We start from the raw sequence: 17,540 nt of genomic DNA, 5'->3' as shown, positions 1-17,540 counted from the left end.
ATGGCAGTTAGTAAGGAAGGAATCATCTCTGGTTCATGAGTGACAAGAAGGCTCCAATTTCCTATATATGGCTGAGCAAACTAGGAGGATCCCCATAGCTGTGCTATGCTAGTTAGCTGTGACTACCAAACAGGATGAGCATTCTGGGAGGCAGATTTGAAAGATGTTACACAGATGGCCCCACAAACACCACAAGAAAATACATCCCTATTTCCAGATGTGAGAATGTTACTATGAATATGGTTGGTCCCCTTGTCCCCAATGGTAGTAGGCCTTTAGGAAGTACTTGGTTATGAAGGATCTGCCATCATAAAAGGGGGAGCATGGTTTCCAGGAAAGCGTTTTGGTTAGTATAGGATGCCTCCTTAGAGACTCCACCCACTCTGTACTCCCTTCTCCTTTTTCATATCCTCCTGTCTTCTGTCATGCATGGGACATGAAGAGGTCCTTACCAGAAGCTGACCAGCCTACAGAACTAGAAGTCTTGTTCGAACTTACTCAGTCTCAGGTATTCTGTTACAGCAATAGAATCAGCTGAGGCAAACATTAATGCCCTGAGATTCTCTCACAAGAAAGAGCCGCACAAATGATGACCGAGGTAGTAGCCTGACAGTGATTTAACTTCGTATTTCAAAGGTGCATATTCATCTCTATGTAGAAAGAATCGCATGTGGTTTACGGATACTTCACCTGTCAATAAAAACCTACAGCCTACGGGAAAGGGTAGGATAGCGGGTGGGACATCTGGTGGGCATAAAGGATTCTGGGATTGGGCCAAGAAGCCATTGGCTCCATGAAGGCAAGTCCTGGAGCATGAAGGAGACAGGTACATGAAACCTGAGCAGAGGTAACCAGCCACATGGCAAAACTTAGATTAAAATAAATGGGATATTAAGTTATGACCTAGTCAGAAAACAAGCCAAAGCTTATGCATTTGTAAATATAGTAAAGCCCCAAGTCCTTATATCTGGGAACAGAGAAGCAACTCACAGTAAACACCCTAAAACATCTCTTTATTTAATTAGGCCTCTATAAAGAAGCCAAGAACTAGAGAAACGGTAGGCTGAATACTGACATGCAAACTTGTAAAGAAGCAATTTTTATTCTACAAAATAAAACAACAGTTCCTAGAAGTAAACAGTGGAGTTGCTAATAAGAGAAAGCTAGAAACTGTGTTGATGAGAGACCTTGGATCCTTAATAGTTTAAATATGCATGCACAAGACACACACACACGCATACACACACACACACACACACACACACACACGCACACACACACACGCACACACACACTCATCTGAAAGAAGTAGGTAGGCCACTAGTGCATGTTGTTACCCTGAACTTTGGAGACTAAAGTGGGAAAAATGTGAGGAGATGGGCAAAAACAGAAGTGGGAAAAGAAAGAAAGAAAAAAAAGAAGCAGAAAAGGAGGGGGAGAGGGAAGGAGAAGGAGAAGGGAGGGAAGGAAGGAGTGGACAGCACCTGAGGAGGCTCTGAGAACAGGCTGCCCTGAAGATACCAAGCAGGCAGGCCCAGCATAAGGTGGAAGCAAGGTCTGGAATATTAAAGCTCAGATTTTCTGCAAGTTCTTCCTGTAGGCTCTCATTGTTTATCTAGTATACTAAAGTAGCAACCGTTAAGAGGTCAAAGTTTAATGAATATGCTTCAGAAAACTGCTGTCCCTTCATCAACGTGAGGCTCTTGTTCCAGACCCTGAGTACAGATGAATATAAACTAGGTAATTACATAATGTATATGAAGTGTAGATAAAGCATCTACCTCCTTGTATTAAAATCTTCTCCATTTATATACTCTCAGAGCAAACTGAAATTTGTTTAGATAACTGTCAATTTGATGCTTCATGATAAAATCCCTCTGTTGATCTCAAAAGGAAGATGCAGAGATCAACAGTGAGAATTAGAATTCCTTAAAAGTATGAAAAATGTCTTTTGCTTTCTATGTAGTTGTCTAAACACAAACCAACTATGGGTCACATTTTTATTACGCTTTCACGAATGCAAAGATGTGGACCAGTTCTTTAAGGGTAGAAAGTGAAAATGTATTTTCTGGATAATCTTACAGATTGGGTGCCAGGTGATGTGGTCCTCTACTGAAAGGTACCCATTTATACTCGGAGTTTGATCACACATGAGGCGAGAGGACAGAGTGGCAGATCATGCACCATCCACTTAGCTTGTCTAACCTTGGCAAAAGTGAAGAGTACAGCAGAAGCAGCAGCATGCATCTGGAATCTTAACACTCGGATGAACAAAGGAAGAGCATGGAGTTTGGGACCAGCCTGGGAGACAGTGTGAGGCAGATGAACTGTGCCACAAGACAGAAGAACTGGTAAGGCTGAGTGAACTTAGATCCTGTGAATCTCAGAACTGAAAATGAGAGGAGTGTCGTCATTCCCTGCCTATCTCTACCTGCTCTGGGAACAATGACACCCCACTGAGAGGACCGTGACAGTCAGGTAGGGAAAACACCTGGAGTCCTTCCCATTCAAAGAGAGCATCACTAACATCACAAACTAGCATAGGAAACATCTAACCCTAGGTCCCGCCCTACTCTGCAACGTTTATATAGTCCCTATCCATGTGGAATAAAGCACACACATTATTCCACTAGGATCATATGTGATCATATGTGATCATATGTGAGTGGCTATTTTTACTGAAGTGTAACTCTTAGGGAAGAGTTCTCTCTCTCATCATGGGATCTTGGACCTGCCTGGCTGTGGTTACCAACCCCCACCCCACCTCCCACCCCACAGCTGGGGCTATCATTGCCACCTTCACTGCTGCCCAAACCTTCTCGCTTTTCTTCTAAAAGCTCTAATACCTCCAGCTTTCCCAGGGGGACCAAGAACCATGGAACCTATTTGTCCCAGCTCCGCTTCACCCTTTGGGCGGATAGAGGACAATAGAGTGAACACTGAAACCTGTCTCAGCAGAAGGTGGGTGGGGTTTTCCAGCGCCAACAGTTTTTAAGTGGCAGTGTTGGTAACACAAGAGGCATTTTTTTTTTCAGTCATAATAAAGATAGTGGTAATGTTTAGCACAGGATACAGCAATTGAACTTTTGTGATTCACTGCCTCCTAATCTCCTTAATTTGGAAAAAGATGCTATTACTTACAGTGTGCGCTAGACTCCTGACCTTAAGACTGAAGAATGGAATACTGCTCTAAAATGGAAAGGGACTTATAATGACTGTCAAACACTGATTTGGAGACCAGCCATAAACTTTAAGACTTTTACAGAACAGTAATTTTATATTAAAACTTAGTGTATACAAAGTTGCTTTAAAATAAGTCTTGAAGCAAGATATTACTAACCATAAGATGTGAAAAATAAGAATGTATTCTCTAAGACAATTAAGACAAAAAAAAATTTTTGAAGGTTTTTTTTTTCTTTTTTTTCTTTTTTTTCGGAGCTGGGGACCGAACCCAGGGCCTTGCGCTTCCTAGGCAAGCGCTCTACCACTGAGCTAAATCCCCAACCCCTAAAAAAAAATTTTTTTAATGAAGCAACTCAGGTTTCCAAAAGGAGACTAAAGGCTGAAAAGTAATGGGCTCCTGTCTATAAAAACCTAAAAAGCCCCATGGTGGCTCCTGGCCTTAATCCCAACACTCAGGAGCAGAAGCAGGTAGATCTCTATGAGACCACTTTGGCCTACAGAGTCCCAAGATAGCCAGAGCTACATACTGAGACCCTGTCTCAGAAAATAAAACCAACCTAAATGCAGCAGTCCACTTAAAGAATAGTTTATCTACGCATAAGTGATAGCAAGAAAATCCTTTATAGATTACAAAGTATTCCCAGCAGTTCTAAGGCCGCTGAAGTGAGACCCGTCTTCATCCATAGATAGTATAACAATGTACAAGTCACTAACAATCCACAGAGTTCCATATATACGCTCATGCATGCTATAGAAAATTGTGTTTAAAGTCACCTTGGGTATAACCAAAGATAAAGACCTTATCTTTGCGGCTCCCAGAACCTCAGTGAAGAGGAGGAGGAAGAACCTTTGCAGAGCTTCTCTTTCACTCTCAGGACAGGCACGTCACAAATTGCATCTAAAGATTTTGGGTTGACCTTGTGGTTTTCTCAACTTGAGTCACTCTGCCTTCTCCTTTCCCCTTAGCTTGGCACTACTGTAGAAAACCCATTTTATATGGGAAGTCCTAAAATCCCTCCATCACTGACCTTATCCGACCAATGTTTCGATGTGTCAGGCAGACCGTCAGAGGGTGGTAACAGAGAGAGGCTGATTATAATCTCCTACATGCAGTAACAAGTCCTAATCTTTGCTCAAATGCATCTATACACTGCATCTTGTTTTGAAACTCTAAAGAACTTCCTCTCAGGAATGTGTAACACATGATCAGGACACTTAGCCAACTGAGACCAGCATGTCACTTATAGCTAAGACGCTAAGAAGCCTATGCCAAAACCTCAGAACCCAGAAACCTGCAGAAGACAATCGCTTCTGAACACAGCCAGCTGTGTTCTCATTGTGCTCATTGGCACATCTCCAAGGAAACCAGCCCTTCAGGGCTCAGGGATTATTCTAGATTACAGTTGAGGACATTGTAATAAAATAATCCACATGGGGAAGAGCATCAGCTCTCCAAAGCAGTCCACTTTATCTTATTGGTGGGCGGGCCATGGCATGCTCACACCATTGCTACAAATGGGGCGCATGTGAAATACACATGAAAAACAAGGATCCAGATGATGTACTTGTGTGGGTGATTGACACTGACTGTAAACACCACAGGATCTAGAATCACCTACGAGTCGGAGCTATTAGTGTGTCTGTGACAGAGTTTAGAGACTCAGTTAACCTAGGTGGGACAACCAATCTAAGAATAAAGAAGAGAAAGTGATCCGAGCAGCAGTGTTTTCTCTGCTTCCTGCATGGAAATGATGAGACTGCCACCTCGTGCTCCTGATGCCAGGGCTTCCCCGCTGCCATATTTTTGCTTTCAAAATAAAACAGCTGCTCAGCCAGTGTCTGGCCACAGCTACCTGGGGGTCCAGGAAGGCGCTGAAGAAGTTCTCACATTACCTGCTCCTTATCTTTGGTCTTGCTCCTGTAGACTCTAGCAGAAATGGCATCCTGAGAAGGGATGGCAGAGATCTGGTGCAGTGGCATGCTCATCCCAACCTCTGACCTGGTTTTCCTCCTTACGGAAGTGAGTCTCCACTAGCAGAGTCATTTTGGGCCATTGACTTCAAGCTGAGAGAGAGGAAAAGAAACAGAGCTGAGCTAAAATTTCTAATTTCCAACAGTAAGACTGCACTTTGTTAATTTGAGGAAATTATTCTGACCAAATACTTGGTCTTCAAAAGGGACAGAAAATGACTAGGGAGCACTACATTTGTTTCTTGTACTAAAATGTCAGTCTGAAAAGGAAGCAGGGTCACAGAGCAGTCTTTTGTTGTCATCGTGACTATAAAAGAACAATGTCTCATTATATTACTTCTGAAGTTAAATTTTTGCTCATGAGCAAGTATTCCTGTCTGTTCCCCTGAATATCAAACCTCATCCTGATATAAAAACCTTTCCTTAAAACTAATACCTTTGGCAGGAGGATTACAAACTTGAAACTAGCTTGATCTACATAGTAAGATCCTGTATAAACAAAACAAAATAAAACTTAAAACAAACATTAGACACACACAAAAAGAGCAAACTTACCACTGATGTCTTAGGGTCAAGTGACAATTCTGTGGTAGAGCTTGTCAATATACCTAAGACCCTGGGTTCAATCCCTAGTGTAAAGTTTAATAATAATAATAATAATAATAATAATAATAATAATAATAATAAAAAGAGAGAGGGGGAGAGGGAAAGAGGGAGGGAGAGAGAGAGAGCAAGCAAGCAGTGGGGGGAGTAGGATGGACAGGAGGGAGGGACAAAGGGAGGGAGACACAGAGAGGGAGACAGGGAGGGAAGGAAGGAAAGAAGTCAGTCAGTCCATCTGAATGACCTCAAATTCATATAATGGCAACACTGAGGTTTTAAATGTCTGAAATTGAAATTATCTATGGTTCAGGCATGACCTCCCAAAAGTCTAGATTACTCAAACCAGCTGTTGGCCAATTTCTCCTATAAAGGGCAAGATAAATATTTCGGGCATTGTAGGACTGTTCTAGTTACTTGACTCCACTGTATACCGCGAAAGCAGCCATTGATTAATGGGTAAATAAACAGGAATGGCACTGTGTTCTGGTTTAGATATGGCTTGTCCACTATGGTTTGCCTGCACTGCAAGTTTGATACTTTAAGAATAAGTCTTGAGGACAAATGTTTTTCTGGAAGTGAGGTTATCTCATTAGTGAGCTCAAGAACTGCTGTTACAAAGCTTCCAGCTCACCCTGTTTCTCTTCCCTCCATTATTTTCTTTCCTTCTCTCCTCACTGTTTCCCTCTCCAACCCTGTGATGAAATCTAGCCTGTTACAATACAGCCAGGGGCCTCACCAGAAGCCAGTGCCAATGCTTGTATCTCCAGAACTGTGGCCTAATTAAACCTTTTTTAAAAATAAAAAGTAAAATAAAATGCCCAATCTTGGGTATATTTTGTTACGGTAAAATGAAATAAACCATGACATTATTTATCAATAAAAATAGATTTGCAAAAACAGGTGGCAGGATAGATTTTGCCCATGACTTACAGCTCAATTATGGCTTCTCAGGGAAGACGTGGGTCATCATAGCCATTCCTGAGACCCTGAGAAGGCTGCCTTTATGTAAACTAACAATGTCTATATAAGCTGTCTTACATAACCAAATATACTTGCTTACTTTCTATATGTTCCCATTGTTAGTAATCGAATTATGGGTTCTCTCCTCCCCATTCTCTTGTCTTGCTGCTCCTACAGAAACAGCTCCATACAAACTCTCCATGTTCATGGCAGTAATGTTTTATGATACCATTTCAATGTTGGCAGGACAGAGCTTTAAACCAAAAGAATGTCTCTAATTTGGGGGTCCTTCATTTGTTAACCATGTGTTGGGCATGTGGTGGTGAACAGGGAGGGTAGACAACAGGGCCAGAGCACCCTAAGGCCACATTTGACAAATATTTGTCCCACCTCCCTAAAAACTCCTCTCTCAAACAGCAGTGTCTGTGGGGCTGCTCAACTCCTACAGTGTCAGTAGCCAGGCAGAAGATATGGGGCTTGTGCATGGTTTAGCCATGCCTGCACACAGATCAGATCATAAAGCAACAGGGAAAGGAGGAATGGTTACAGACCAACACACAAGAAAGGAGCTACAAGGACGTTACTCAGAAAGGCTCATCTTATACTAGGCAAATGATCACTGATAATCAAAAAGTAAGAAAATAGAGTAGATTGCAGTATCTATGCATTACACTTCCCCTACTGGTCTTCAGGCCCCGATGAAGCTGGTAGAGAAGTAACACTGTGCCCTACAAATGTTCTCTGCGTGTTTATATCCAAGCACTCTCCCACACAAGAGGCGCACACATACTATTGAGCTGCTGACGCTCTGGAATATCACAATAATGGTGAGCAGCATTTTCATCACCAATGCATTAAAGTCACAGATGACAAATTCCAGGTGGCTTCTTAGAATAAGTAGTTAAACTCACTATGCCCAAAGCCCACTACCTATCATGCCAGTAGCTATCTGTGGTGCTTCTGATATAATCACCATTATTACATCACTAGTATGTGCTCATGACAAGCCTAGGAAAGACTATACCAAAGAGAAAACAAGAGAGTCAGAATGTTTGCAACTTCCAAGGCCCCTCCTTCCTTACAGTCACTCCAGCTGCTCTGACAAGTATCACCATTTCCTGGTAATGGACCTGGAAGTTTGTCAGAAGCAATACTATTTAAAATAAGCATTAATTTATAAACAATCAAACAGGCCATGCTGCTATGTACATGAAGGATCATGTGAAAGAAAGTATAAGACAGGTACCTATTTTATACAATTCAATTCTTTAATGATGGATAGTTAGTCTTGGCATTGTGCCTGATTATCTAAATGCAGACTTGAATTTCACTGATATAAATCAAAGCCAGCTGAAACATCTGTATCTAGAGGAACTGGCCTCCTAAAATTTGAGTCAAGAAGAAACACCAAGTTTATGAACAGGAGCGTGCACACTATCATAACTTTCACAGGCTGGGTTCTAGCTCAATGGCAGAATGTTTGTGAAGTATTAGGAAAGTCATGGGTTTGATCCCTACTACCTCAAGGGTGTGTGTATGTGGGGAGTAGGGGTGGGGAGTAGATCTCTTCAGTCTGATCTATAGAATCAAAGTAATCCCTATCAAAATCTGAGCTACTGTTTGGCATAGATTTGACAAGGTGATCCCAAAATGAAAATGCAAATTAAACGGACTCAGACTGCTAATGCAGGCTTGAAGAACAAAGTCTGAGGACTCATACTTTCCAGTTTCAAGACTTACTTCAAAGGCTCAGTAATCAAGACATATTGAAACATAGATTTGGAAATCAACAGAACAGAAATTAAGAGTTGAGAAATAAACTCATCTATCTATAGTCAAATAACTGTCAATAGAATAACAAGATTTCACTTCCATAGCGGAAAGAAGATACTTTACACAGAATGCCAGGACAACTGGTCAGCTGCATGCAAAAAATAAAATAGAATAAACTTGGATCTCCTCCTCACACTAAGAAACAATAGAAAAACAAGAAATTGTCAAATTAATGTTGTGTGTGCTTCGAAAGCTGCCATAATAAAATTGAGGAGTGGAGCTAAATGTGCAGCTCAATGGTGTGCTTGCATAGCATGCAAGACCCTGGGTTCATATTCATTCTCATTCTCATTCATATTCATTCTCATTCTCTCTCTCTCTCTCTCTCTCTCTCTCTCTCTTTCTCTCTCTCTCTCTCTCTCTCTCGTCTGAATCCCAGAACTCAGCACAAGGGAGGCAAGGGATCAGGAGTTCAAAGTCAGCATGAGCTATACACAGTGAGACCTTTTCTCTTAGAAACAAAACAGGGGAAAGGAGAAATTGATGGAAGAAGAAACAAACACAAAATAGAAGAAAATGTTTGCCAATTGTATATCTATCAAGAATCCTGTACTCACAATGCAGTAACAAAAAAAAAAGTACCCAGTGAAAACACGGTTACTCAGCATCGTCAGGAATCAGGACGTGCAAATCAAAGGCAAAGGCACAGGCGCTGCTCTAACTGCGTCCTAACGGAAGACACACAGACAAGCATTAGTAAGACATGCTGACGTTGACACCTTCAGATGCTACTGGCGAGAATGAATGCATGTGGCTGCTTTGAGAAAGTCTAGTTCTCAAGATAATAGATATGTAATCATCTGACCCATTTCTAGGAATACACATCAAAAGAAATGAAAATATCTTCCCTATTCAAGAACATTGCCCCTAAATTTATTCATGACACTACATTTCCATAACAGCATAAAGTAGAAACAACCCCCAAATCCATCAACTGCTAAGAAGCTACAGTACATACCCATTCACTTGAATCATAGTCATCAATAAAAAATATGAATGAACTTTAACAAAAAATTAATAAGTGAAGCCAGTCAGAAAGGACTGACTAACACTTGATAGCATTTGTATGACATATCCAGAATAGGTAAAGGTACACAGACAACAGACAGTAGGCAGCTGGGTTTGTCGAGGGTTAGGGTTAGGGTTAGGGTTAGGGTTAGGGTTAGGGTTAGGGTTAGGGTTAGGGTTAGTGAAAGTCAGGAAATGTGAGTGTGTGATTGCTTAAACAGGCTGTTCCTTAGAGTAATAAGCATGATCTGAAAGTGTCTGTGGTGAAGTCACACAATCCATGAGCAATGAATTATACCCATTTAAGTCAGTGAGTTGTAATTCATGTAAACAATCTCAATAAAGCTATTTTGTAAAAAAATAAATAAATAAATAAATAAATAAGGAAATAAGTGAACTATGAAAAACATTTTAATTTTCCTTTTGTGTTTGTTATACCTAGTTAGTTTTTCCAGAGGGCCTAGAGATGAACACTCTTCTCCTTCCCTTCCACCTCAAAGGACAAGGGAAAGAGTACAAAAGCAGCAATCAGAAATCAAAGTTCAAGTCCTGGCACCAACTGTGAGAGGTATGGAACAACGGTGAAGTTCTAAACCACTATTTCCTGTTTGTAAAAGATAAAGGTATTAACCCCTCACCAGTTAAAAAGGGTAAATATGAAAATCAAATAACTGTTTCCACGTGTGCACACACAGGCCCAAGCAGTACATTTACCAGCAGACTTGTTGGCACAGTCTGCCTTTCCATCATTGGTTTATGTACCTTTCTTCTTAGACTTAAGAGTCATAAAGCTTGGGCCTCCAATCCTGCTGACACGGAGATAGAAGAGCAAGGACAATAAACCGAGAGCGCTAGTACAATGGCCTGGTCATGAGAACACCCACATGGCTGAACAACCCAACTGCTACATACTTCTCCAGACAGCTGAGATAAATGCAAGATTCCGTTCACTCAAACAACGTGCTGTGAACAGGTCAAAATAACAACCTACAGGTGTGAGTATGGAAAGCAAGTCCTGCCTCCTGTCTGCAGTGTGATGGAGTCAGTGAAGGAGAGACCCCTTTCCCTACTTTTTACTGCAGGTCAGGGAGTTGGCCCTGATAGGGTCATGAGAGCAGGAAATCGGGGCCTACTCCACACCTGCTGCAGCACTTGGGACAGCAGGCCCTGAACCTCACCTAGGAAGCACTGTAGAGCTGACCCTGACAGCAAGGGCATGAGTGAGCTAGCCCCAAGGGTTTGAGGATGGGAAAGCTGGCCCCAAAATTTGTCTGCCACATGGCAGCAAGTCAAGGGAGAGATGCCCTCCCTGGACCTTCACCCCTTGCCACCTATGGCAGGTGAGACCACGGGCACAGGGTCATGGGGACAGGTATGCTAGTCCTGACCTTCACCTGCTGCAGAACTCAAGTAAACAGGCCCTGGACCTCGCCTAGGAGCAGGGGAGATCTGGCTCTGGTTTCAGGGTTGCTGGTGAACCAGCCCCAAGTCAGGTGACAGTGCAGGGAAGCCACTGGGCTCACCAGCCCTGATACTTCTCAAGCCCAGATCTACATCTTTGAATTGACCAACCCCAACATCAACCACACTGATGAACTGCTGGAATGCTTGAAAGGGCCAGTCCTGCAGATCCAAAACTACAGGATCTCGATGAAGGCATCGACAGGATATCTGAGAGGAGTCTGAACAAGGTTCCAGAACTGATAGAATAGCAGAAGTCAGAGGCCTCATACTAGACCAAAAGGTCAGTGCAATGAATATTTGCAAGCAAAGAAGTGTGGACAAAAGGCTACAATGTGAGACACACTGTGACAAACTACAGTTTCCACAGAGATTTTTCTTCACTGTTATTCTGGAGGTTTTAAGGGTAGAGCAGGAACACGGGGGAGGAGATGAGTGGGATTGAAGTGCATGCTGTGAAATTTACAAAAAAAAAAAATGTAACTCAAAGTCTAGGACAGAATTCACATGGAAGAATGATCATAAAATCATATATTAAAAAACAAGGTGGACCCGCGGATCACGGCCCGCAGCAGCTCTCTGCTCCCAGACCCGGTGAGAGAGAGACCCAACCGCCTGGTCAGGTGGGCACTCCTGAGGCTGCAGAGCGGAGGAGACCACCAACACTGCTCACCCCTGCCCAAATCCCTGGCCCAAGAGGAAACTGTATAAGGCCTCTGGGCTCCCGTGGGGGAGGGCCCAGGAGCGGCAGGACCCCTGCCAGAGACACCGCCGGACCCTGAAGGAAACAGACCGGATAAACAGTTCTCTGCACCCAAATCCCGTGGGAGGGAGAGCTAAACCTTCAGAGAGGCAGACAAGCCTGGGAAACCAGAAGAGACTGCTCCCTGCACACACATCTCGGACGCCAGAGGAAAAAGCCAAAGACCATCTGGAACCCTGGTGCACTGAAGCTCCCGGAAGGGGCGGCACAGGTCTTCCTGGTTGCTGCCGCTGCAGAGAGCCCCTGGGCAGCACCCCACGAGCGAACCTGAGCCTCGGGACCACAGGTAAGACCAAATTTTCTGCTGCAAGAAAGCTGCCTGGTGAACTCAAGACACAGGCCCACAGGAACAGCTGAAGACCTGTAGAGAGGAAAAACTACACGCCCGAAAGCAGAACACTCTGTCCCCAGAACTGACTGAAAGAGAGGAAAACAGGTCTACAGCACTCCTGACACACAGGCTTATAGGACAGTCTAGCCACTGTCAGAAATAGCAGAACAAAGTAACACTAGAGATAATCTGATGGCGAGAGGCAAGCGCAGGAACCCAAGCAACAGAAACCAAGACTACATGCCATCATTGGAGCCCAATTCTCCCACCAAAACAAACATGGAATATCCAAACACACCAGAAAAGCAAGATCTAGTTTCAAAATCATATTTGATCATGATGCTGGAGGACTTCAAGAAAGACATGAACACACTTAGGGAAACACAGGAAAACATTAATAAACAAGTAGAAGCCTACAGAGAGGAATCGCAAAAATCCCTGAAAGAATTCCAGGAAAACACAATCAAACAGTTGAAGGAATTAAAAATGGAAATAGAAGCAATCAAGAAAGAACACATGGAAACAACCCTGGATATAGAAAACCAAAAGAAGAGACAAGGAGCTGTAGATACAAGCTTCACCAACAGAATACAAGAGACGGAAGAGAGAATCTGAGGAGCAGAAGATTCCATAGAAATCATTGACTCAACTGTCAAAGATAATGTAAAGCGGAAAAAGCTACTGGTCCAAAACATACAGGAAATCCAGGACTCAATGAGAAGATCAAACCTAAGGATAATAGGTATAGAAGAGAGTGAAGACTCCCAGCTCAAAGGACCAGTAAATATCTTCAACAAAATCATAGAAGAAAACTTCCCTAACCTAAAAAAAGAGATACCCATAGACATACAAGAAGCCTACAGAACTCCAAATAGAGTGGACCAGAAAAGAAACACCTCCCGTCACATAATTGTCAAAACACCAAACGCACAAAATAAAGAAAGAATATTAAAAGCAGTAAGGGAAAAAGGTCAAGTAACATATAAAGGCAGACCTATCACAATCACACCAGACTTCTCGCCAGAAACTATGAAGGCCAGAAGATCCTGGACTGATGTCATACAGACCCTAAGAGAACACAAATGCCAGCCCAGGTTACTGTATCCAGCAGAACTCTCAATTAACATTGATGGAGAAACCAAGATATTCCATGACAAAACCAAATTTACACAATATCTTTCTACAAATCCAGCACTACAAAGGATAATAAATGGTAAAGCCCAACATAAGGAGGCAAGCTATACCCTAGAAGAAGCAAGAAACTAATCGTCTTGGCAACAAAACAAAGAGAATGAAGGCACACAAACATAACCTCACATCCAAATATGAATATAACGGGAAGCAATAATCACTATTCCTTAATATCTCTCAATATCAATGGCCTCAACTCCCCAATAAAAAGACATAGATTAACAAACTGGATACGCAACGAGGACCCTGCATTCTGCTGCCTACAGGAAACACACCTCAGAGACAAAGACAGACACTACCTCAGAGTGAAAGGCTGGAAAACAACTTTCCAAGCAAATGGTCAGAAGAAGCAAGCTGGAGTAGCCATTCTAATATCAAATAAAATCAATTTTCAATTAAAAGTCATCAAAAAAGATAAGGAAGGACACTTCATATTCATCAAAGGAAAAATCAACCAAGATGAACTCTCAATCCTAAATATCTATGCCCCAAATACAAGGGCACCTACATACGTAAAAGAAACCTTACTAAAGCTCAAAACACACATTGCACCTCACACAATAATAGTGGGAGATTTCAACACCCCACTCTCATCAATGGACAGATCATGGAAACAGAAATTAAACAGTGATGTCGACAGACTAAGAGAAGTCATGAGCCAAATGGACTTAACGGATATTTATAGAACATTCTATCCTAAAGCAAAAGGATATACCTTCTTCTCAGCTCCTCATGGTACTTTCTCCAAAATTGACCATATAATTGGTCAAAAAACGGGCCTCAACAGGTACAGAAAGATAGAAATAATCCCATGCGTGCTATCGGACCACCACGGCCTAAAACTGGTCTTCAATAACAATAAGGGAAGAATGCCCACATATACGTGGAAATTGAACAATGCTCTACTCAATGATAACCTGGTCAAGGAAGAAATAAAGAAAGAAATTAAAAAACTTTTTAGAATTTAATGAAAATGAAGATAAAACATACTCAAACTTATGGGACACAATGAAAGCTGTGCTAAGAGGAAAACTAATAGCGCTGAGTGCCTGCAGAAAGAAACAGGAAAGAGCATATGTCAGCAGCTTGACAGCACACCTAAAAGCTCTAGAACAAAAAGAAGCAAATACACCCAGGAGGAGTAGAAGGCAGGAAATAATCAAACTCAGAGCTGAAATCAACCAAGTAGAAACAAAAAGGACCATAGAAAGAATCAACAGAACCAAAAGTTGGTTCTTTGAGAAAATCAACAAGATAGATAAACCCTTAGCCAGACTAACGAGAGGACACAGAGAGTGCATCCAAATTAACAAAATCAGAAATGAAAAGGGAGACATAACTACAGATTCGGAGGAAATTCAAAAAATCATCAGATCTTACTATAAAAACCTATATTCAACAAAATTTGAAAATCTTCAGGAAATGGACAATTTCCTAGACAGATACCAGGTATCGAAGTTAAATCAGGAACAGATAAACCAGTTAAACAACCCCATAACTCCTAAGGAAATAGAAGCAATCATTAAAGGTCTCCCAACCAAAAAGAGCCCAGGTCCAGACGGGTTTAGTGCAGAATTCTATCAAACCTTCATAGAAGACCTCATACCAATATTATCCAAACTATTCCACAAATTGAAACACATGGAGCCCTACCGAATTCCTTCTACGAAGCCACAATTACTCTTATACCTAAACCACACAAAGACACAACAAAGAAAGAGAACGTCAGACCAATTTCCCTTATGAATATCGACGCAAAAATACTCAATAAAATTCTGGCAAACCGAATTCAAGAGCACATCAAAACAATCATCCACCATGATCAAGTACGCTTCATCCCAGGCATGCAGGGATGGTTTAATATACGGAAAACCATCAACGTGATCCATTATATAAACAAACTGAAAGAACAGAACCACATGATCATTTCATTAGATGCTGAGAAAGCATTTGACAAAATTCAACACCCCTTCATGATAAAAGTCCTGGAAAGAATAGGAATTCAAGGCCCATACCTAAACATAGTAAAAGCCATATACAGCAAACCAGTTGCTAACATTAAACTAAATGGAGAGAAACTTGAAGCAATCCCACTAAAATCAGGGACTAGACAAGGCTGCCCACTCTCTCCCTACTTATTCAATATAGTTCTTGAAGTTCTAGCCAGAGCAATCAGACAACAAAAGGAGATCAAAGGGATACAGATCGGAAAAGAAGAGGTCAAAATATCACTATTTGCAGATGACATGATAGTATATTTAAGTGATCCCAAAAGTTCCACCAGAGAACTACTAAAGCTGATAAACAACTTCAGCAAAGTGGCTGGGTATAAAATTAACTCAAATAAATCAGTTGCCTTCCTCTATACAAAAGAGAAACAAGCCGAGAAAGAAATTAGGGAAACGACACCCTTCATAATAGACCCAAATAATATAAAGTACCTCGGTGTGACTTTAACCAAGCAAGTAAAAGATCTGTACAATAAGAACTTCAAGACACTGAGGAAAGAAATTGAAGAAGACCTCAGAAGATGGAAAGATCTCCCATGCTCATGGATTGGCAGGATTAATATAGTAAAAATGGCCATTTTACCAAAAGCAATCTACAGGTTCAATGCAATCCCCATCAAAATACCAATCCAATTCTTCAAAGAGTTAGACAGAACAATTTGCAAATTCATCTGGAATAACAAAAAACCCAGGATAGCTAAAGCTATCCTCAACAATAAAAGGACTTCAGGGGGAATCACTATCCCTGAACTCAAGCAGTATTACAGAGCAATAGTGATAAAAACTGCATGGTATTGGTACAGAGACAGACAGATAGACCAATGGAATAGAATTGAAGACCCAGAAATGAACCCACACACCTATGGTCACTTGATTTTTGACAAAGCAGCCAAAACCATCCAATGGAAAAAAGATAGCATTTTCAGCAAATGGTGCTGGTTCAACTGGAGGGCAACATGTAGAAGAATGCAGATCGATCCATGCTTATCACCCTGTACAAAGCTTAAGTCCAAGTGGATCAAGGACCTCCACATCAAACCAGACACACTCAAACTAATAGAAGAAAAACTAGGGAAGCATCTGGAACACATGGGCACTGGAAAAAATTTCCTGAACAAAACACCAATGGCTTATGCTCTAAGATCAAGAATCGACAAATGGGATCTCATAAAACTGCAAAGCTTCTGTAAGGCAAAGGACACTGTGGTTAGGACAAAACGGCAACCAACAGATTGGGAAAAGATCTTTACCAATCCTACAACAGATAGAGGCCTTATATCCAAAATATACAAAGAACTCAAGAAGTTAGACCGCAGGGAAACAAATAACCCTATTAAAAAATGGGGTTCAGAGCTAAACAAAGAATTCACAGCTGAGGAATGCCGAATGGCTGAGAAACACCTAAAGAAATGTTCAACATCTTTAGTCATAAGGGAAATGCAAATCAAAACAACCCTGAGATTTCACCTCACACCAGTGCGATTGGCTAAGATCAAAAACTCAGGTGACAGCAGATGCTGGCGAGGATGTGGAGAAAGAGGAACACTCCTCCATTGTTGGTGGGATTACAGACTGGTAAAACCATTCTGGAAATCAGTCTGGAGGTTCCTCAGAAAATTGGACATTGAACTGCCTGAGGATCCAGCTATACCTCTCTTGGGCATATACCCAAAAGATGCCTCAACATATAAAAGAGACATGTGCTCCACTATGTTCATCGCAGCCTTATTTATAATAGCCAGAAGCTGGAAAGAACCCAGATGCCCTTCAACAGAGGAATGGATACAGAAAATGTGGTACATCTACACAATGGAATATTACTCAGCTATCAAAAACAACAACTTTATGAAATTCGTAGGCAAATGGTTGGAACTGGAAAATATCATCCTGAGTGAGCTAACCCAATCACAGAAAGACATACATGGTATGCACTCATTGATAAGTGGCTATTAGCCCAAATGCTTGAATTACCCTAGATCCCTAGAACAAACGAAACTCAAGACGGATGATCAAAATGTGAATGCTTCACTCCTTCTTTAAATGAGGAAAAAGAATACCCTTGGCAGGGAAGGGAGAGGCAAAGATTAAAACAGAGACTGAAGGAACACCCATTCAGAGCCTGCCCCACATGTGGCCCATACATATACAGCCACCCAATTAGACAAGATGGATGAAGCAAAGAAGTGCAGACCGACAGGAGCCGGATGTAGATCGCTCCTGAGAGACA

General features: G+C 41.8%; 1 protein-coding gene across 13 annotated transcripts in view; it reads right to left on the bottom strand.

Moving 5' to 3' along the window:
• Marchf8 (membrane associated ring-CH-type finger 8) overlaps positions 1-17,540 on the bottom strand; it is a 117,130-nt gene that overhangs the window by 62,528 nt on the left and 37,062 nt on the right. For 8 of the 13 annotated variants that reach the window (XM_039107644.2, XM_063286106.1, XM_063286103.1 and 5 more), the window contains one exon: positions 5,077-5,247. The exons of 2 other annotated variants lie outside the window; for them this stretch is intronic. In XM_039107644.2, the coding sequence (XP_038963572.1) occupies positions 5,077-5,169 (93 nt within the window). In that variant the 5' untranslated portion in view covers positions 5,170-5,247. 3 more of the 13 variants (XM_039107645.2, XM_017592645.3, XM_063286107.1) reach the window with 3 other exon arrangements.

Source organism: Rattus norvegicus, chromosome 4 (genome assembly GCF_036323735.1).
Source record: "Rattus norvegicus strain BN/NHsdMcwi chromosome 4, GRCr8, whole genome shotgun sequence".
Classification (NCBI taxonomy): Eukaryota; Metazoa; Chordata; class Mammalia; order Rodentia; family Muridae; genus Rattus; species Rattus norvegicus.
This window is presented reverse-complemented; position numbering and strand designations above follow the sequence as displayed.